Below are 22590 nucleotides of genomic sequence, written 5' to 3' on the forward strand. Positions count from 1 at the left end.
CGACCGACAGTGACCTCAGAGTCTGCAGCAGCACTCACACAAAACTTGGAACCACACAAATACACACACACACACACACACACACACACACACAAACACACACACAAACACACGCTGCACGATAACACCAAGAGACAGCAAGCTCAAATCGTGGCAGCGGCACCTCTTATAGGCACTTCCGGTGGCAACAGAAACGGCCACTGATTTGTTGAAGGCAGTTGCCGCGATATGAGGCAGTTTGGGACTTATTCCTTCAGATGCATATGTAGTTTATGAATCTTTATCAGCGTGTTACTGTTCTGAGCACCAAGGATAATTGATCTCTATTTCTCCACTTGTATTGTGAAACATGCTCGTTTATATGGCCGATTTCTTTGTCATATTTGTACCGATTCTGCTTAAATGCTTCTAATGCTTCGCCTATGTCGTGTGTCATTGAAACGTTAAACCACAATGCATTAGGGCACCTGAGGCAGCTCCCACCTTTGTTTAAAGGCAGCTGTCTCTGTTGCCACACTGTTTGGATGCAGCTTTGACTTATTCAGGGAGATTTGGACTGATCTGTGAAGTGTGCCAACAAAGGCAGCTGCCTCAAAAAACAGTGTGGCATTATAGGCCGCTGCCTTGACACATCAGTGGAAGGTTCTGCTGACACCGGAAGTGCCTCTACGGGCTACCGCTGCCACGATTTGAGCTTGCCCTTAGTGGACCGCTGCCACGGTTTGAGCTTGCCCTTACTGACAACACGGACACGGGCAGAGATGGCCGCGATCTTCGGGAAGATGTTCGTGGGGGTTTACGTGGAAATAAAGCGGAGCGACGGTAAGTTGCCTTTCAGACGCCGCTCTCCCTCCGGCTGATCCGGATGAGCAGAGCTAACGTCGCCGCTCGCCGCAGTGGGAGCGCTCGTGCTATCGAGCGGCTGCTGCATCATCCTCACTGCAGCGAGAGGATGATGCAGGGTTGCTGTAAAAAAAAAAAAACAATACAAATTAATTAAGCGCCAAAGCCTTAATCCCAGATTGTGTTTTTTTTGCTGCTGCCGTCTGTCAGTCGCACAGACACGCCGGCCGGCCGGGCCAGCAGCCGGGCGGGTCCGTCCACCTGTGCGTCTGCCGGGCTCTGACCTGAGCCAAACAAATGTCACCTGTCCAGCCTCTCCTCCCCTCTCCTCTCCTCCCCTCTCCTCCCTTCATCCCTCTCCATCATGGCCCCAGCAGAGGAGGAGACGCAGGCACCAAACCGCCTCTGCATCCTCCAGCAGTAGCCTGTAAATGATGGAGGGATGGTTGCATGCATGGGGCCTCTCCCCTCTGACTGCATCTCTTCATGCCGGCTCTAATCGACCCCCTGTATTCCAGCTCATGTTCTGCTGCAGATGTGTGATTTTATTTCATGCCTGTCAGGCTCTGTTAACAGACCATAAATGCAGCCGTTGTGTGGCACACAATGAAAAAGCATTATCACCATCCCTCACAAGAGCCACACCCATTAGCATCTTCTTTTAGTCTTTAAATTGGGATTGGAAACAGGAGATTTTCTGTGATGCAAACATTAATAGAGAACACTCTGAGGGAGAGACCCTGTTTGTTCATGGCTCACTGTGTCATTTAATGCTCCTGCAGTTTAAAGTGTGTGTCCTATTGGTGCTGATGCTGAGCGGGCCGAGCATCTCTTTACGTCCCCTCTGTGTAACCCTCTCTGCAGGACGGATACACCAGGCGATGGTCACCTCGCTGCATGAAGACAACGACAGTGTGACTGTGGAGTGGATCGAGAACGGGGACACCAAAGGGAAAGAGGTGCAGCTGCCATTCATTTGCTTTATTTTGTGCAGGATTGCTTTGCTCAGGTGGTTCCTCCTTATTGGTTGATTTTGGACAGTTCAAAAGTGTCACGTGAAAAAACAGAGTTAAAGTAGCTTTATAATAGCAGATATCTCCAATGAGGTTTTACATCATAAAACTAGAAGGGCTTTCTTAGAGCGCAAACCTCCGCCAAAGGCTGGTTGGCCAATTGATCGACACATTGCATATTGAGATTAGATAAATAAACAATGTACACAGACACGTTATTTTCATATAAGACGCAAGCAAAATATACATTCTCTGATATTGTTGAAAGGATAATTTGTAACTGTACTTAACAGCCCCCTCCCCCCATAAAATAATATTAATTTAGATAAAAAAAAATCCAGATCATTATCTGCATCCACACCAAATTATTTCACCTCTTCATAGAAATATGCACTCTCCATATGCCTTTTATTATGTTTGCGTTATTTTTTGAGAAATTCACAAAAATGTGAAAAAAAACAAATGTTAAAGTGTAAACAAGTTCCTGGATCTGCCCACTGATGTGGATCTGCATCAATATTGATTGGCTTCTTTCCTGAACCATACCACAAGCAACCTGCCAACAAGTTTAGTAGTTCTGCTTACAAGCAAACACAGATGAAAACATAGCCTAAGACAAACACAGACCCAGCAACGACAACCCCTGTCTCCATCCCCTGAGATATGACAGAATGGCTGCATTCAATAACAGGGGCTCATATTCTCTCGGTTAATGGGAACATTGTAATGTTGGATTTTAGTGGGTCAAGAAAATGTCTTTCCTATGTTTCTCCTTCCATAGGGAGAGCTGACTAATGGATTTGTGTGTGTGTGAAAACCTTTTTGCGTGAGACAATTTCCAAGCAGTCTCTTTTCGTCTTTAAATTAAACGCGTTGCTTGTCTGGAGATATGACAGTTTTATTAGTGCTGTTCCTCCAGCAGCTCTTCTTGATCTTCACCGGTCTCATGTTTGTGCCTCAGGTTGACCTGGAGAGCGTCTACGCTCTGAATCCAGATGTTGCTCCTGATGAGGAGATACCACAGAGTCCTGAGGCTTCTCTTCCTCCCTCAAATGTTGCCAAAGCCAGCAAAGTCCCAAAGGTCTGACTCTCACTTCCAGTTCCCTTTCACACACACAAACACATTCAAAGTTTATTATTCAGGGTCTTTGTTAAACTCAAGATCATGTTTGAGTTGTATGATTTCATTTTAATGCAGTTAATGCATCCTTTCAGTTATCTGACAGTCATTTTTCTCGATCGAATGTTTTGTGCATAAATTGTCATTAATTGTTCCCCCAAATAAAATGATACATTTCTTTATTCACTTTTGAGAAGCTGAAACCAGTAAATATTTTTGCACTTGAAAGGCCAGAAAAATTATGAATTGTTTGATTTCAAACTACCAATCAATCCACTTCTTGTTCCTGTATTTATGGCTTTTTCTGGTTGTTCCGTTTCTACTAGAAATGGTTTTCAATCCGAAACTTCTTTGAAAGTAAATTTACAAAGTGATCGACATAGATTCTGTACTTTTAAGTTTATTCTCATTGTGGAAATCTAGCTGTTGAGTGGGATCAAAAAATGATATTTACGCACTCATCTCCTTTTAGCTGTTCAACTTGCTGATTCTCTCTTATTGTGACGGGTGCACTGTTAGGACGATTCTTGAGTCTGTCATGTCCTTTTTATTCGAGCTCTGTTATGATTTTGGCATTTTTGTCTTTATATTTTCAGACCAGACGGACTACATCCATACCAAAGCCTGAGAATGCTCCACGGGAGAACAGAGGTACGTTTGATTTAACATTATTCACCAAAAAACCCACTGACCCACAATCTGAGCGTGAGCTAACTAACAAAATGTGTTGCTTTTCCTGACTACTGAAATACATACATTAAAATGGTATTAATTGTAGTAATATTTAAAATAATACTCATAACTGCTGGTGAGACATTCATGCACAAACATAATTTTTAAGCGCACATTTTAACTTGTGACCAGACAGCCTGAAAATGATTTACCTTAAATAAAAGAGTTACTTTATTTATCTTTATTTCTATTTATACAGTAGTAATACGTGTAGGGATTAGTTTTATAGTTATTAGTGTTGTGTGCGTTATAGCTTGAGCGGACTGACCCTTTTACTTGAATGAATGAGTGATTATCCTGGACCGTGTGCTCCTCAGCCGCAGCAGTGGGAACCACCCGGGCCCGTCCCAGCCAGCAAAACCAAGCTGCAGAATCCCCACCGCCAGCCATCGCTCCCCAGTCTGCACTTAACCAGACCCTGCTTCAGCAGCAGAACGGTAACACATCGTCTGTGTGGCTTCATGTACAACACACATCAGTGGGGCTGTTCTCCGGCTGTTGTTTTCTGGTGGAGGGCATGTTGCTGAGGCCCGAGCCGGTGATGTCATGCTCCTCTCACAGCTGTGAGGGACTCAAAGCCTCTTTCACAGCCGGTCTCTGGCTTCTGGAGTTCCACTCATACTGCAGCACTTGTTTTAGAGTTCTTCTGGGGCTATTGGAATAAGCATAAATGTACACTACCGGGGAACTAAAATCAGACATAATTCCTGTGAAAGCAAGTGCCGAATCATATTGAAGGGTAGGTCTAAGGTTTTGCTGTCTACTAAATGAGTAAAATAAATTAAACACCTGTAATAATTCTTGTCTGAGTATTTGAGTAGTTTTATATATATCTGTGGGAAAAAAAAACATGAAAAACCTTGGGTAAACCTACTGAAGTAAAAGTAGTGACACTACAGTGTAAACATACTCTGTACAACCAAAAAGTACTGGATTCAAAACTGTTCTTGGGTTTAATGTGTATTACTTTGACTTAGTCGTGCAGACATCATGGTGCTGCAGCACATACTCACCTGCTAAGAAATAAGCTTTGCGATATGTTTTTAACAATGTACTTTGTAGGATTGAATGAGCGTAAAAACATATTTTTGTGATTATTCCGATTGGTTTGTTTCTTATGTCTCAGCACGGAAGAAATCCAGCTGTGTAAAGGAAGTGGAGAAACTCCAGGAAAAACGAGAGAAGAGACGACTTCAGCAGGAAGAGCTGAGAAAGAAGAGAGCTCAGGTCAGGAGCAAAGAAACACATGCACCCAGTTTTATTTAGTACACAGTGTTCCTACTGCAGTCGGAAGTCGAGTACACACAGCTTTCACAGTCAGCAGATCTGCAAACTACACGATATGCTGTATTGTGATCGGGAGTCTTACAGTTGTTGTGACTTGTAACCCCCGACTAATATGTTGATCCCGACACATCAAGCTTGAGAAGCGGTTGAAATGCTTCAGCGGGCATCACAGTTGTAAAAAATAGAGAGCGGCTTGGCTTTAATTTTCCATCCGAACCAATCGGAGCCCGAGAGAAATCGAACTGAGCCCAACCCAGTAGTATTATATTTATCTGTCTGAACCCTGTCCAGGCATAATATAATATAATATAATATAATATAATATAAAAAGACAATATAAGCTGCACTGAGTTACCCTGAAACTGAGGTTTCATTACACAACACATGCAGATATTGTGAAGAGCTTGAATTAATTTAGGAAAATATTGGTTTTTTTTATAAAGCAAAAACCAAGACAGTGTTTTCATAACCACAAGGTGATGTGAATCTGACTGAAATATTTAAGTACTTTTTGGTTAAAAAAACGCTGATCACTTCCTGTTCATTGTGTCGCCGTGAAAATGAAAACTGACTTGCATTTAAATAGTGGTCTTTACAACCACTCAAAGCACTTTACACAATGAGTCACTTTCAACCATTCCCAATCACTTGCATATAGCGCTCCTACTCCTACAATTGCACAATGATTCAAGATCAAGATTCAAGATTTTTTATTGTCAAATAATAACAATAACATTAAGCAGTTGCTTGAGTCACAGGCTCTCTTTTAGCAATGCTCAAGTAATTACAACCTATAAAATAAAATAAAATAGAAATAGTATAAAATAGAATAAAATAGAATATCCAAATTTAAAATAGAAAATAAAGTATATATATCTAAATATATATATAAACAGCTGAGGAGAAAATAAAAAAACAAAAGTGCAAATATGCAGATATGTCACGGAGAGGAGTTTAAAAGTCTTATGGCCTGGGGGATGAAACTGTCTCTAAGCCTGGTGGTGCGGGCCTGGATGCTGCGGTACCGTCGGCCAGATGGCAGCAGGCAAAAATGTTTATGGCTGGGGTGAAAGGGGTCTTTAATAATCCGGCTGCTCTTCTTCCTGCACCGCTGGGTGTAGAGGTCCTCCATGGATGGTAGCGCTGTCCTGGTGATGTGCTGGGCAGACTTCACCACCCTCTGTAAAGCCTTACGGTTCAGGGCGGTGCAGCTGCCATACCAGGCGGTGATGCAGCCAGTCAGGATGCTCTCTATGGTGCACCTGTAGAAGTTGCAGAGAATCCTGGAGTCCATGTGGATGATGTACCAGTGTCTTAATAATAATAATAATAGCTTGAATTTATATGGTGTCATTCAAGAGACCCAAGGACGTATATATCCATGAGGACAAAAGACAAAATAATTGTCCTAGGACAATCTTCAACACAGTCCACCACCTGGTTCACAGCTGCTGAGAAGCCATAGTTGTGATCCTCTGGGGACTTTGAAATATCAATAAGTCACCCTGGTGCGTGAATAGTTTATACGTGTTAAACATTGTACCTTTAGATATGGGTTTTCGGCTGGATTTGTGTCTCAGTTCTAGGCCCATGCTAAATATCATTTAGACCCTTAAAATAAGAGGGCGCAAATTTTCTCATATGGCAAATAAGGAATGCAGTTTTCATTTGCTTCTGAATGATCTTTCTCAGCTTTGCCTGCATGCATATGTCAAATATTCTAAATGAAAAACGAACAGGATATGTACATTTCATCTGAGACCTCTGTTTTTTGTTTTCCGTTGCAGGAGGTGGATGTCAATCTACCAAACTATGAAATTATGTGTATGATCAGAGACTTCAGAGCCAGTCTGGACTACAGGCCATTAACAACTAACGATCAGGTAAGTCTGGTTGGTAATTAATGCTGCCTTCACAAGGGGGCGTGGTCAGCATGCTCGTGAGAAGAGTCCATCTAAACATCCCCTGTAAGTGTTATTCACAACCTCAACATTTTCTAAGTTGTGTTGTGTTTCCTGACATCTCCAAAAATAGCAAAGGGCTTTGAAGTTCATTGTTCAGCTCAATGTAAAGTTTAGATATTGTATATTTAGATTTTCTCATCACATTTCATGTCTAAGGATTTGCATTTCCTATATTACATTACCCGACTACTAGCTAGCCAAATTGTTAGCCTCTGTAGCTTCAGTGGCTAACAACACAGACAGAAATGTTAATATTCGTGTCCATATTCCTGTTGCCGAGCAGATAGTGTTCACACGGCTAGATCATAGAAGATAGAACCAGAACCAGGTGTCAAGTTGTTCAGGGAAATAGTAGCTTTAACATATTTACATTTAATAGTAAACACTAGGTAAGATACATGCACAAGGTTTCATTAGAACAAACTCCAATTTTTATTTGGCCAAAAGAGAAGTTTGACATTAAGAGGATTTTCATTTGATGAAGCCATTAAAAAAAACATGGTGGGTTTGGATGTTTCACTTGGTGAAAGAGCTGAAAGTGTCAGTGATGAATATGTTGATTTTTCTAACCTCAAAGCTACTTGAGGGGAAATAAATGGGAAAATATACAATGTTTAGAAGTTGAATGTTTGAAAATAAGCTAATTTCTTTTGTATGTTCATAAAGAATAGTGTATCTGTACTTCTTGTTGTTTCAGATCGAGGACCACAGGATATGTGTCTGTGTACGTGCACGTCCCCTCAATAAAAAAGGTGAGAATTGCCTTATACAGCTTTTTACTTTGAGGCACATGGGTATGTGTGAACACAAGTGATTTTCTTTCCAGAGATTTCTGGGAAGGATTTGGATGTGATCACCATTCCCAGTAAGGACGTGGTAATGGTCCATGAGCCCAAGCAGAAAGTCGACCTGACCCGCTACCTGGAGAACCAAACTTTCCGATTCGACTACACCTTTGATGAGAATTCCACCAATGAAATGGTTTATAGGTAAAACAAAATTCTACTAAGTTTCAGAAACGGAAGGGAAACAGCCATTTGTTAAAGAAAACACTCCTCTGCTCACAGATTCACTGCTCAGCCGCTGGTGGAGACCATTTTTGAGAGGGGGATGGCGACCTGCTTCGCGTATGGACAAACTGGAAGTGGGAAAACACATGTGAGTGTTTGGATTTAACATTTTTTTCAATTTTTATCACATATTATTTTAACACTTCCCGATTTTAGTGCACATGTGACAAATTTTTCTCCTTTTCAGACTATGGGTGGTGACTTTTCAGGAAAGAACCAGGACTGCTCCAAAGGGATCTACGCTTTGTCCGGTTAGTTTCCCCTTTTCCTCCATCTCCACTGCTCATTCTTGCATTTGGCTCAATAATGAAGAGTCTATTTTTTCTCTCCCTGTGCAGCCAGAGATGTTTTTCTCATGCTAAAGAAGCCAAATTACAAGAAGTTGGATCTTCAGGTCTTTGCCACATTTTTTGAGATTTACAGCGGGAAGGCAAGTGTCTTTTAAAATGAGTTGTATCAGTTTCTTCACAGATTGTGTTGTATTAATTGGGAACACTTATTTTTTTTATTTATCATTTATGAATGGTATAAAATATATAATAACTACTTTATGACACTATCTAATGCAGTTGTTTGCAGAAATAAGCACATTGTACTACATTATATACGGTCTTTTAACTAATGTAACTATATATAACAATTTACCTTCTTCCAGACTACATTTCATATTATATAAATCTAATGTGTTCTGTTTTATCATTTATTACCTTTTCATGTGCCAACAGAACTCCTAGCTAGAAGTCCAGTCCACCTTTTTCTTGTCTTTCACTGATGTTCAATGTACATATACTGTGTAATATATTGTTGTTAAAAAACAACCACTGCCCCTCAACACAATGCAACGGTTGATGAGTGCAGACAGACTGCTGCACTTATTTTGTGACTCCACTTATCTTTTATTGATGAGGTTACTTATGATGAGCCACACCCACTGATATTAAGGTGGAAATAGTTGATGTCCAAAGACAAGCAGGTCTGGCACTTTGATAACACAGATGTTAGCTCCTGGAAGAACACTGACCCCCCACAGGGCTGCTAGCTAGAGACCCGCTGAGCCATGAAATATGTTCAGTCAGTTATATAGCAATGAGAAGTTGTTTTTGTTGAGGCTAATGAGTTTTTTCCTCTCATAATAATAATGAAAATACTAGTACTAGATAATAAATAATGTAAAAACAAATAAAAACCCAGTCATTAAATAATAAACAGTCTTAATGTGTGACAAAAATCGAAGCATGATCACCCATAACAATTATAAAAACTAGAATTATTAAAAATCGGGTTTGCGGTACGATAAATTATGAATTAAGCTTTAATTTAAAGGAAGGCACTGAATCAGTGTGCCATTATCCTGGGGCAGGGTAATCTTTCAAAAGCTCTGCCCCCTTTAGTTTTCAGCCGGGAATCTGCAACAGTGATTTCAGTGACCAGGACAATGTTGGAATCAGACCGAGATATTAATAATCCGGTTACTCTCTACAATCCTGATCTGAACATTATCATAAGGGGACGAGAGTGCCATCACAGGGACGAGTGTGTGTACACAGATACTAACTAACCAGAGATAATGAGCACATGGCCGAACACAAGTTGAATATAGTTGGATTAAGTCTCAGAAATTATTAAAATAATCCTCAATTCCCTCAAAGTACCAGTGTACATCATGTATAAATCTTCAAAATGACCAGACACTGCTGTATACCAGCATCAGGCTATGGATACCAAAAGAAAGTTGACGATAACGTCAATATGTGCTTTCCTTTAAAGGTGTTTGACCTGCTGAACCGCAAGGCTAAGTTACGTGTCCTGGAGGACGGGAAGCAGCAGGTGCAGGTGGTGGGTCTGCAGGAGAAGGAGGTGAAATGTATGGAGGACGTCCTCAAACTGATTGAATTGGGAAACAGCTGCAGGTAAACACAGGAATTAATGTTGTAAGTGTTGTTGGGAAAACTGGACTGGTCCTCACAAATACACCCTGTGCTGTTCTTTTCTGCGTCTCCTTCAGGACTTCTGGTCAGACCTCAGCGAACGCTCACTCCTCTCGGAGCCACGCAGTGTTTCAAATCATTCTGCGTAAACGGGGGAAGATGCATGGAAAGTTTTCTCTGATTGACTTGGCGGGGAATGAGAGAGGGGCAGACACCTCCAGCGCCGACCGCCAGACTCGCTTCGAAGGAGCCGAGATCAACAAGAGCCTTCTGGCACTTAAGGTTTCCTCCTCAGTGATACAGACATCCTGTGTGTCAGTGTTTTTACTGCAGAGGTCGAACTGTTTTTCCATGCGGCCTGGAAACAGTTCTGGGGTCTGCATTAAACTAATTTAAAAACTGGAGTCATTCTGTCTCAAAACATACAGATTTAGAAAAAAAACACGTTATGACATAATGTCCATCCTTGACATTCAGTGACAGAATTCAGACAGACAGACAGACAGACTGCAATTAAATTTGTATTATTATTTGTAGACCAGAGTTTATTTTCTCTCTTTTCTATCTTGCACAGTGCAAAAGAGACACAGACTCATTCAACTCTAAACTGAGTAGCTGAAGCTTTTCGGCCTCTAGATAAAGTTACAACTAAGGAATAAGCTAATTTCTCCTCCCTCTTGATGAGAGTTAAGTGCAGATGATTCAGGGCAGACTATGAGGTAAATTGTGATTTGGGCAGTTCGGCTCTACAATTATATTAAAATTGTCAATAGAAGTAAAGTTACAAACCAAGTTACAAACCAACAAATTGTTCCTGCAGATAAATAGTTTATCATCCCCCTGAGTCCTATGGAGAACTTTGTTTACCTCACATAAAATCCTTCTCATTTATTCAGTCCCCTGCAGACATAAGGATTTCATTGTGAGGAGTTTAGGTCCAAATAATCTTTCTGGAAACGAGGCAGGTGGATTTTTGCCTTTTATATTTTTTTCCCGCAAGGGTTGAAGTTCATTTCATGTCAGTGCCCCGACCAAGTGCCGATTCAGCAGATTGGCAGAATTTCCATCTTCTGGTTTAATTTTTTGGCAAAATCATGAAAAAATCCTTTGCTACATCAAAATATTACTGCTCAGGTTTAAAGGTCTTCTATAGAGGACACGAGGGTAGACTTTTATCAATCTTTGCAAATTGTAGTGGTTTGAGTTTAGCAGTTTAATCGTTTTTAGATTGAGGTTTGAAAACATCTATCATTAAGATTAATAGTTTAATGTGCAAAATGTAAATTGGAAAAAATACCTTCATCTTTAACTCACTTGTTACTTCCTACGAATATTTCAATTTGAATTAGTAAGTGGTGATGTCTCTACTGAGCCACTGATGATGTCTCTGTCTCTGTGCAGGAGTGTATTCGAGCTCTGGGCCTTAACAAACCCCACACTCCTTTCCGAGCCAGCAAGTTAACCCAGGTGCTGAGGGACTCCTTCATCGGAGAAAACTCCAGAACATGCATGGTAAGAAAACAGCACAGCCACATGTGTTACCCAACAGGTTTTAATGAGGCCTGATATATGCCGATCCAATGTTTTCCGTGCACAGATAGCGACCATCTCTCCTGGAATGGCCTCTTGCGAAAACACCCTGAACACGCTGAGATACGCCAACAGGTAAAACAAACTCTCCTGATCTGATGTAACTGCAACTCAGGGTCTAGAACACAACTGGCTCTATACAAATAAATGATTCACACAGGGTTTAAGTCTGAAAGCAGCAGTACCATTTCTCTTTTTTTTTGGTAAAAAGCTATGAAATGTATAAAACACTGACACATTGTCCCTGAGCAGGTCATGTGTTTGTGAGACTCTGAAAACAGTTGCATGAGGCCACGGTCACGGGGTTGTCATCTTGAGTAGCTATTTTCAACTACCATATTGTTATTTAATCCGTTTGAGATAAGAATATTAATTCTCTAACCAATCACCCATTAAAAGCTCTATTTGCTCTTTGGAAAAGATTTACATCAGTAAGTACATTTATTGTAGTAGTACATTTTTCGAGTACAGTACCTTAGTATGGTTTTGCGGTAGCTGTATTTTACTTACAATATTTCCATTTTCTGCTAATTGTACCTCTATTTCTATTCAGAGGCAAATATGGTACCTGATACTTCCCCCACATTTGTATCACTCTGCTATTGCTGCTTTACCTTGACTCAAATATTTGACTGCTTTCTCTCCCACTCTCCTCTCCTGTCCCTTCTCTTTGCTTCTGTGTTTGTTTCTCTCTCCCCACCATGTTTCCAGGGTTAAGGAGTTTGGCATCAGTCCCTCAGACATTCCCTTCTCCCAGGGCGGGGGTGGAGGGAGTCGCTGTGATCTCTCTCCGTCTTATGAGTATAACTTATCACTTATCATATCACTTTGCGTCATCTCCCATCCTCTCTCTCCATAGTCTCTCCCTTCACATGGCATTATGACACCAGCACGTCTCATTCATGACCACTTTTTGTTGCACTCAGAAGTTACCGTCTCATCTACAGTCAAAGAAAGTGTCAGTCAGATCAAGGATAAGCCCGGGGACATTCTGTATTTTTTATCAATCTCATGAAAATACTCAAAAAATTAATCCATACAGGTTATTAAGTTTATCCAAAGCCTGATAAATCTGGTTTTGCCAGGGGCTCTCTGTTTGGAGATTGCATGTTCTCATGTTTGCATGAGATTTTTCTCGTGATTCCTCCCACAGTCCAAAGACATGCAGATTGGGGTGAGGTTCACTTGACACTCTCAATTGAGTGTAGGTGTGAATGTGAATGTGAATAGTTGTTTGTCTATTTATGGACTGTATGCTGTCGACCTGTCCAGGGTGTACCCTCCACAACCTGCTGGCTGAATGGATGGATGGTATATATCTCGTTCCAGTGAAACACAGTGTTGCTCTCTGTGACATGTTCCTTCCTCACCATGAACCCACACACACTGTACTTTATTATGACTAAGTTTTAAAGATGAAGGTATGTGTATTTGTGACTTGTTTTTAAAGATTTACATCCTCAGTAGGAACCAGTTAGTTTGAGCCTGAGAGCCACAGACATGATAGAGAAAAGTAAAATATATTATACATATTCAATGTATACAACATCACCAGCCTAATTACTTTAATGCTGGCGCTAATAATAATTTGTGTGAACAATTTTAACACCAGTACCATCCATATATGCCCAGCACTAAAATACAATCTGTGTGTGGATACATTATCTGGTGGATGAGATGACATTATCCAGAAGATATGTCCAGATACAGATCTCATGTCAGTATCACGTGCAGAGTCAGAGACAGCTGTTTTGACATTCATCTGCTAAGGGATGATGATTATCTGTGGGTTTCTCATCAGGAGCCACAACTTTCAAATTTCATATCATGATTACATCCATTTTTAAAGATAAAATATTGATAAACACAGCTTTGATTCGTTTTTTTTTATGGAAAATAATGAATCATACATGGAATGTTTTACTTTACATAGGATAAGTTTACTTTTGATAAAGTGTCCCTGACTGAATTAATAGAAAGGGTTCTGGGTTTGTATGTGTCATTTCATTGTTTGGAGGGGATATTTAATGATGGTTACCTGCAGGCCATTTTATTGTTAATTTTGCAGCGCCATCCATTTTTGGTTGAAATTGACCTCTTCTCATTTTTAGATTTCCCTGATTGTCTGCATGGAGTCTTTAACGTGTCAGTTCCTTCATCGCCGCACTGATGCTGCATATCCCCCCCTGTTATATCACTGTATCTGCTTCTTCTCCTGGCATGCTGAGCATTTTCACCGTTCATTAGTCTGTGTTTGGTCGCATGCAGCTCCAGCTCCATTAGCTCATCTGGTACTTCAGCACTGTTTCTGGATTAACCGGCTGCTCTGGTGTGTTGCCAGGGTGAAGGAGCTCATGGTGGACCCGGCAGCAGCAAATGGGGGTCGCCAGGGAGGACTCGCCAACCAGCTGGAGGTGCTGGAGGCTCAGTGGGGAGTCGGCAGCTCTCCGCAGAGAGACGACTTGAAGCTGCTCTGCGAACAGAACGTAAGACAAACACAGATTCATTCAGGTGGATGTGGGCTTGAGTTTGCCTTAAAACAATACTCACATTTGTACATTTTGCACTCAACCATTAGCAATGTTTTTCTCTGCTGTCACGTTCTTACTTAGTATGGGCTCATTTAAGCTCACAGTCATATAAAGTCCTGCACCTCTGCAGAAACATAAAATCAGGTGAAGAAGTACACACTGTTTCCCTTTCGACTGCAGGTTTTGTACTTCAGAGACTGAAAGAGGTTTTATGAGCAGCCCTATGTGAGATAATACTCATACTCTCTCACATGTACTATGCATTGAGTTATTGCAGCTAGTGGAACAGAGGTTAGACAGAGTATGAGGTCATGACTTCAACTCTCTGTGTGATGATTTAATAAAAAGCCTCCAGTGTAATTGATGGGGTCAAAATCTCCCGACCTTGTTCAGTACAAAACATATTTTCCAAAGTTAGTCTGACACTAATATATGACCTGTCCTAGTCCGGGTTTAGATAACTAGTTTGAGACATTAGACAGGGCTGTATCTCTCTCTCTAGTCTAATTAGGCTGTAGTAGACTATTTAAATGCTGCTGCTGCTACTGCTGCTGCTACAGTAGCTGAGCAGAAACAAAAGCTGAGATGAACTTCAATTGATTGATAGTGTTTAACTGGGAAGTGCTGGTTATTCATCATACTAATGTCATTAAAAGTCAATTAAAAGTCTTAATTTATCAAATTAAGTGAGTCTCATCTTCCAACGCTCTGTGTAACTTCCCACAGAAAGGAACATCAATACAGCCACAAAGTGCTGCCCCTCCGGTCCCAATGTTACTGGACCAAAACCGACTTGGTTGTGTTTGGATTTTCTCTTTGTAGGAGGAAGAGGTTTCCCCGCAGCTCTTCTCCTTCCACGAAGCCGTGTCTCAGCTGGTGGAGATGGAGGAGCAGGTTCTGGAGGACCACAGGGCTGTGTTCCAGGTACTGTAAAGTCAAACAACAGTCACTGAACATCCGACAAGATTCTGACCCAACATGACTGATCATCATTAGGTCAAGTTTCAGGAGTGACCTGATATTTCTTTTCTGACGAATCAGTCACAGCCTGATTTCTTTACTGTATGAATGATCTTAAACTATTATTCACAATTCTTTCCAAATGTGCTTTCCAACAAATATAAGTGCTCACAGTTCAGTGAAGGTAGATGTTTATTTTCATTCCCTCCTTATTAGCCCAATGTCTTCAGTTATAAAGTGTTTACCTCCACAGGAGTCCATCCGCTGGCTGGAGGACGAGAAGATGCTTTTGGAAATGACAGAGGAGGTGGACTACGACGTCGAGTCATATGCAACTCAACTAGAACAAATCCTGGACCAGAAGATCGATATTCTCACTGAGCTCAGAGGTAAAGTCCTTTGCCTTCATCTGAGCTCGGTTGCTCTGCACAGCTCTTATCTTCAACATTTTTTATCAGGTTTGACTAGGCACAAAGTGAACACTCAGATCAGTGTAAAGGCTGCAACAGCTCAAGGTTAAAGCCTTGTTTCCATGAAGTTTTGTTTCATGTCTGTAATTAAGTCTCATTTACGGACTCAGCTCTCTTGTGTTCATTGTGAAAATAATTTCTTTACAGCTGACTGCAAACACCACTGCAAGCTTTGGAGAAAGGCAAATTAAACAAAAGATTTTTGTGGAACATGTGCCTGGAGTAATATCGCAATAAAAACTTTGTGTTAGGATTGCTGGTTGAAGCACATTGTTTGTCAATTATTCTATTTACAATATATCTAATGATATGATCATAATTAAATGTTTATAATGTAATAACTGAACTCACACGTTTATTCAACTTCAGTTTACTTTTTTTTAGAGAACATGTAAATTCACTATGTGCTAAACTGGCTGAACAAGTTTACATTTTATTGTAGCAATATACAATGTCAAACAATTTAGTTGAGCCTCTTAGGTAATTCGTTTTTATTCCAATTTCTTGTGGCATTAAGTTTATATGGTCTGTCCGGAGGGGAGGAGTTTAGCAACACATCTGAGATGATGGAGGTTGCCATAGGAACAAATGCTCTACCCGTTGCCTCGCATAAGGACACAGAGCTATGTAGAAATGAGGCGTTGACATGCAGAGAAATATCGGGAAATTTGGGAAATATGCGATTACCACCGTCTAAGATCCCTTGCATTAAATATGTGATCTCGATCTGTGTCTCTTATGCACACAAAAGGACAAACCAGTAAGCACGTTTAGCAACAATTGAGTGCTCATTATCAAACCTTATTTTCGACCATTTAAAAAAAAAAACTCACTGTCAGTTGCTGTTGCTCTTTCTCAATTATTTTGTTCGTATTTCAGAATCATGTGTTTTTGATACAGCATCAGCTCTTCTGGTTGAGGTAGCTGGGGATTAAGAGAAAAACCCAATCAACACTTTTATAGATTCTCAATCTCTCCACAAAAAACAGTCAATCGTTTGGACAAGTAGCCAAACAGAATGAATCACCACATGTGACTGCGGAGGGCACTGTTGCTTAGTAAAAGTAGTTTTGCTTAAGCAAAAAGAGGCCCTTGAACGGCCCAAGTCACAAGTGGTGATATCTGATATTTTTGGTCATTGACGCATGTTGCTTAGTGTTCTAAAAATGTAAGTTACTTTGGACAAAAGCGTCAGCTAAATGTCATGTAATGTAATGTAATGTTGTGTGATGTTCTCTTTTCTTTCAGATAAAGTCAAGTCTTTCCGTTGTGCACTCTCGGAAGAGGAGCAAGCTAGCAAACAAATAACCCCGAAGAGGCCTCGTGCACTATAGATGCCCATAAAACACACAATATTCCACTGTCATGATGACTTGACCTGAGACGGGGGAGGCCTTGTCTCTAAGTTGCTCAGCTGTTAATTTATGACTTACTGTCTCTGTGTGTTTGGTTCCTCCTTCCACCTCTATGCTGTACAGACTGCCACCGCTTCCTCTCATCCATCCGTCCATCTGTAAAACCAAACCTGCTCTCCAAAGTCTCTGCTCTCCACCATCCTGTGAAGTGAATTCACCACCTTCCTGTCATGTGCGATAAGGCACACGTGTTTCGTGCAAACGAAAATAAAAGATGAACAACTATTTGTTTTAAATGAATTTTTATAGATTTAATCATATCTTATCTTCACCGTGGCCAATTTTTTAAACAGCAGTTGCCATTTTGTGCAATACATGGAGGATCCTCCTCCTGTTCCCTGTGTTTCAGTTCAGGGGTGAACAGCACATGTTGTGTTTGGCTGTACAGTAAAATTAGCCACTGTGTGTTTGTGTTGATACTGTATAGGTTTGACTGAGCCAAAAAAAACACAAAACTGCCCTTACATTACATCAATTGACCTAATGAGGGCGATATGTCAGTGTTCCAGACGGCATTTGCAACATTAAAGAAATAATACTTCTTGTTGCTGCTCTTGTTTTTATTTACCCTGGAAAAAAAATAATTTAAAAAAGTTTAAACTCTGTAGAAACTCTCAATCAAAACATTGAGCTGTGTGGCGCTGACAGATTCAGTGTAACAATTCAGTTTTGCATTTATTTGTGGTATATAAGTATGTAATAAATGGTTTATAACACTATGTGAATGATGTAGGGACATTTTAAATCTTTACTGATGTACAGTACATGTCAGAAATTATAACTTCTCCAATGAAGATGCAGTGTTTTTTATGATTATGATCGTTCATTACATGCTAATACAGCAGCTTCTATTCATTGGAGTTAAATACATTAATGAACATTTTGATTTGCTTACAACTGTCTGTTTTTAACAGTTCTGACCTGAAAAGTAAAGTGTTCCTAGTATATATTGAGTTTGTGCATTCACTTTGTGAACGAATGATTTCAGTATCTCTGTAAACATGTGGGCCCATCACTTGTGAGTTGACAATGATGCCATCAATTGTCTTTGACAAAAAATTCAAGATATTATTTCTCTGGGCTGGGAGACATTCTTTTTTCAGCTTTTCCATTTGTTCACAGAACTAGATACCTCAGATATGTTTTATGGGATTTTCTTCTAGTGTTCACTTGAACTCAAAGATAACTGCAGAATTTGGTGGTCAAGGGTCACCAATGTCACAAAACATACTTTTTAATAGGATAAATGATGAAGAGATGACATTTCACATCCTAAGGGTTGAAGGTCAGCTTTATGTGAAGAAGTTCCATAATTTAACTCCATGGCTCAGAAACCAAAGAAAAGTTTGTTATCCTGGTTCTTATAACTGTCCTGTTTTTCCTGTGGCACTCTGCCAAAATGTGTCACATCTGGAAGACAAAACTTTTTCTATAGTATTAATATGTTCCGTTCAAATGTTATACTTTAGGTTTTTGTAGGTTTTCCCTAACTACTGATACAGTAAGAAAAATGTTGTTTATAAATTCAGCATTGGATTAATATATAAATGTACAGGTTGCTCTAATACACTCATTCTCAAGAGGGTGCAATTGTATCCTGAACAGTAGTTACCGCTCCTTGGTATAATCTAGTAGTTTAAATTGTTAAAGCAGCACAAATAACTATAAAACAATGTCCGTAGGAGGAATGTCATCACGCAAATAAAAACTTGTAAGTACAACAGAAAACTAGACAGCTGAGCAGAAAAGTCAAAATGTAAAAGAAAAGTGCACATGAAGAGAGAAATAAGTCAAAACAGATGCAAAACTACTAAAAAAAAAAACATTAGCACAGGCTACTACTTGATAAAAAGACCAGTTGACACTACTTGCCAGACACACAAGATGGTACAACCGATGGTACAACCGTGGTTGTACCATCGGTTACACTTACACTGGGTCAATTTGAGTTGTTATTGATAGCTGTGGTAATCTATGAGTGGACAAACGGTTTCAGTACAACCAGCAATAATCTTTTTCCAGCAGATGTTTTGACTTGAATTTATTATTTTCTAGGCTTTTTGAGTTTTTTTTTCACTTATTGCTAGCTACTTTTGAGTTCCGATTTTCTTGATTAATCATTTAATAGGACTCTCTTTTTTTATTTTGAAAAACAATTCACTTAGTCCAAGAGCGGATGGTGACACATATGTTCTGACCTCTCTTCAATGGTCCCCTGACAGTTAACTTTGATATGGGTTACAAGGTAAACTACTATTCGTATATTTGATCAAGTTATATGTAAAGTGATTTGTCACTCATAAAAAAAACATTCTGAAATGTTTTTTATTATTGTTATCATTAAGACTAAGACAATACATGTTAACCTATTAATCAGCTCTTTTCCACAATCAGAGGTTAAACTCGTCTGACAAGAGATTTTTCACAACCTGGCAACCCAAATGTTGTTTTCATTAATGGATTTTTACTTTCAATGCAAAATAATTTATTCAAGCAATAGTTTGACATTTCGGGATACAGGGTTACCTGCAAATGGTTGCGAGCACCAGATTAGTTTAGCATTATAGATATTGATGTATAAGAACTAAAGTGTGAAAATGTGTGTCCTGAGAGATGAGCGTCAGATTCTTTAGTATCTCTCCTTCTCCTCCAGAGTTTCACTCTCTGTCCTGAGACATTCGACAAACAACTTCAAACCCTTCTCTGATATTCTTTACATCAAAATTGAACCTGAATCGGTAACTATTCTGTTATTTGTTCTGAGCAGCAATCGAGGAAGGGTGGTGTGTGCGTGTGTGTGTGTGTATATGTGTGTGTGTTTATTAATACTGGACAGCATTTCTTATATCCTCTCTTGCCTTGTTTTTCTTAAATGAAAATATAGACTGTGTCCTCATGTTGTACAATTAAAACCATTCTTTATTAAAACATACTTGACAAGAAAAGCATTAAAACAAAAAATGTAACACATTTTACAGTGGGTTGTGTTGGACCTGTTGCCAGGCTCCAAGGCTAGCAGTTTCCCCCTATTACCAGTCTTTATGCTATGCTAAGCTAACCAGCTGTTCCCTGTAGCTTCATATTGAGCAGAATAGTGTTGATCTTTTCATCTATTCCTTTTAACAGATAATAAATCACCTTCATAAATGGTAAATATTTAGATTGTATTTTTATCCAAAAGTGGGAATAATTGCAATAATCTCAAATATAACCAGCAGAATGTTTGATATACTTTTCATTAAACAGTGAGGACGTAAAGGCTGCATTACTGCTTTCTTATTGTCAAGCATGACGGTTACGTAGTTCCAATCTGACTGAACAACATGCAACAGCTTGTTAAATAGAGCTGCTCTAATCGTGGGGTTTTACTTTTTTCCATGCACCCACCGCTGAGCGAAAAAGCAGCTTCCAGTTCAATTTCAAAGGTTGTGTAAAATACTGCAGTTTAAAAATAGGTACAGTAGGTCCTATAAAACCCTCAGCAGTTGTTGTAAAGAGGCAGCAGAGGTCGACTGTAGCTCGGACACGACTGTGGGTGGAGCGTGTGATGGTGCGAACTGTGCTCCTGCTGTGACACTGGTTATTTGGAACAATAATATTGCACTGGTCCAAACTAAAAGCTTCCTGTGTTGGTCCGTCGCCTCAATGACCGCCAAAGTGACAAAATAAAATGCTACATATTTCTCAAATATATTTCACCTGAAATTTTCCATAGTCAACATCATGATCTTTAGGTAAATAAATAACTCTCAACCATATAGGTCCTACATATACATCTTTACACTATGTACACAGACACATACATGGCTCCAAACGGGGAAACATTCAACTCAGCAGCCAAACGGCTGAAGGGGACAAATGTGTTTGTATCTAAAAGTTGACCCTGCACCCAGTCCGCAGCACGACAGGGACTCAATGCAAAGGTCAAAAACAGCTTGTCATCCATGGTTACAGAGACTCCCTCTGACCTCAGTTAAAGGCTTTAAAGACAGACTCAAATGTTGTACTTTCTCAGACAAGGACAGTATCAGTTTAAAAAGATGTGGTCATCAAAATCCCTAAATGGAGAAGCTCTCAGTACAGACACATCGTCCCCGTCTGACTGGAAGCTTTGATACAGTCGAAAAAGAAGATGGGGCAGAGGTATCGTTTTGACAGTGTTTTTTTGGGAATTTAATCACACAGGTTTTTTTTACCAACGTGACCAAGTGCAATTAAAAAGCTTTAGCTTTAATTAAGGGATTTATAACCCAGTAAAATCTGAACATACATAATACTCATATATTTAGGTCCCTTCTGACTGAGATCATTCATCTTCATACGTGGGGGAAAAGACGCTCCTGTTACCGTCAGGCTGTCTCAGAGTCTAAATACTTGTCTGTTTTCACTGTTTGGCACATTTACTTTCATTTTCGTCACACACTGACAAAGTGTACAGACGTGTGCGTACCTGCACATGCAGTTTACCCTGAAATAAATCAAAAAAGTGTCATACAGAGGTGTAGCAACATGAGATGGTAACTACAGTATATTTCCATCGTAAACTAGTGCAAAATAACAACAATGAGGTTACGCAGTTGATTAACTACAGTATTAGAGAATGATTTTGGCTTCAGAGGCGGGTTGAAGACATCACAGATCACACAGAGTGGAAACAGACCCACTCGTGGGCAGTGTGGAAGTTGAGCATAAAACAACAGCATATTAGCGGAAGAGGACAAGAGGGCACGGCCGCTCCACACATTCATGGGTTTAAAGGACAGTTCACAACTTCTGTCTGCCACGAACACTATCAATGTGCAAATTTAAACCAATGGCTGCTTATAAAGAGGGACACTATGAAAGCTTGTTCGCCCCCTGGTGGTTTGCTACAGTATTGGTCATAAACGCTGCCCCTCTCCATGTTGGTGATTGGGATATGGGTCAAGTTAATAGTCAGAGTACACGTCAAACAATTTTTTCTCAAAAAATATTTCTGTCATTTTAGTTTGGCTTCAAATTGTTATTTGATGTGACAAATACTACTCATACTGATCCTGTCCTGAAGGGATGGGGACAACACAGTACAGAGACCTTCTCTGTGTATTCAAAAGATGATTTTATGTCCTCAATGCACTGTAAACATTTTTGCATGAAACACCAACTGTGAATTTGTTCCCCATCACTGGCATAGAAACTATATTCATGGGGAATGATTACTGGAAGAAAAAGCTGTTTTTCGTTACCCTATTAATTCACCCTTCTGTTTATTTCTTGGTTGGTTTGTGAGCAAAATTACACAAAAACAACAGAACAGATTTCCACGAAACCTGGTGGAAGCTATTCAATTTTGGTGCAGATCCAGATCAGGGGGCAGATCCATAGTTATAACATTGAAAGATCCACTTTCTTCCACATTTTCACTGATTTCTCAGGGAATAATCCATGGATTTCGATAAAAAGGATCAGGCAGGTTTAGAGGACTGATATTTATGACTGTGTGTAATTTGGTGCAGCCTTCCAATGAGTGATGGCTCTAGTTGCAAATGGGACTTTTTCCCCCCAGACAGACTTGAAAAATTATCCTGTACAAGCAAAGGTGGCATGAGGGGAAAAATCTGACAGTTTTCTGCACATTGTGTTTTTTAGAGGTGTGAAGTGCTTCTTCATCTTCTTCTTCGTCCCCAT

General features: G+C 40.0%; 1 protein-coding gene across 2 annotated transcripts; it reads left to right on the forward strand.

Moving 5' to 3' along the window:
• Window positions 1-677: 677 nt before the first annotated feature.
• Window positions 678-17948, forward strand: LOC133975588 (kinesin-like protein KIF2A). Of its 2 annotated transcripts, XM_062413573.1 has the most exons (21): window positions 678-822; window positions 1708-1802; window positions 2818-2937; window positions 3573-3627; window positions 4026-4145; window positions 4835-4935; window positions 6783-6878; window positions 7657-7711; window positions 7786-7948; window positions 8027-8117; window positions 8217-8280; window positions 8368-8459; window positions 9797-9939; window positions 10035-10239; window positions 11359-11469; window positions 11555-11622; window positions 12259-12348; window positions 13889-14033; window positions 14901-15002; window positions 15292-15427; window positions 16757-17948. In XM_062413573.1, the coding sequence occupies exons 1-21, from the start codon at window positions 762-764 to the stop codon at window positions 16840-16842; spliced, it is 2199 nt and encodes a 732-aa protein (XP_062269557.1). In that variant the 5' UTR covers window positions 678-761; the 3' UTR covers window positions 16843-17948. The 2 variants fall into 2 exon arrangements, with proteins under 2 accessions (XP_062269557.1, XP_062269558.1); XM_062413574.1 differs by lacking the exon at window positions 12259-12348.
• The last annotated feature ends 4642 nt before the right edge of the window (window positions 17949-22590 follow it).

Source organism: Platichthys flesus, chromosome 19, assembly GCF_949316205.1.
Source record: "Platichthys flesus chromosome 19, fPlaFle2.1, whole genome shotgun sequence".
Classification (NCBI taxonomy): Eukaryota; Metazoa; Chordata; class Actinopteri; order Pleuronectiformes; family Pleuronectidae; genus Platichthys; species Platichthys flesus.

Excerpts from the sequence above, each read along its gene's own strand:
- LOC133975588 (XM_062413573.1), top strand. The coding sequence starts at position 762 with ATGGCCGCGATCTTCGGGAAGATGTTCGTGGGGGTTTACGTGGAAATA. Across the intron at positions 823-1,707 it reads GGAAATAAAGCGGAGCGACG|GACGGATACACCAGGCGATG; the intron begins GTAAGTTGCCTT and ends CCCTCTCTGCAG. Across the intron at positions 1,803-2,817 it reads GGGACACCAAAGGGAAAGAG|GTTGACCTGGAGAGCGTCTA; the intron begins GTGCAGCTGCCA and ends TTTGTGCCTCAG.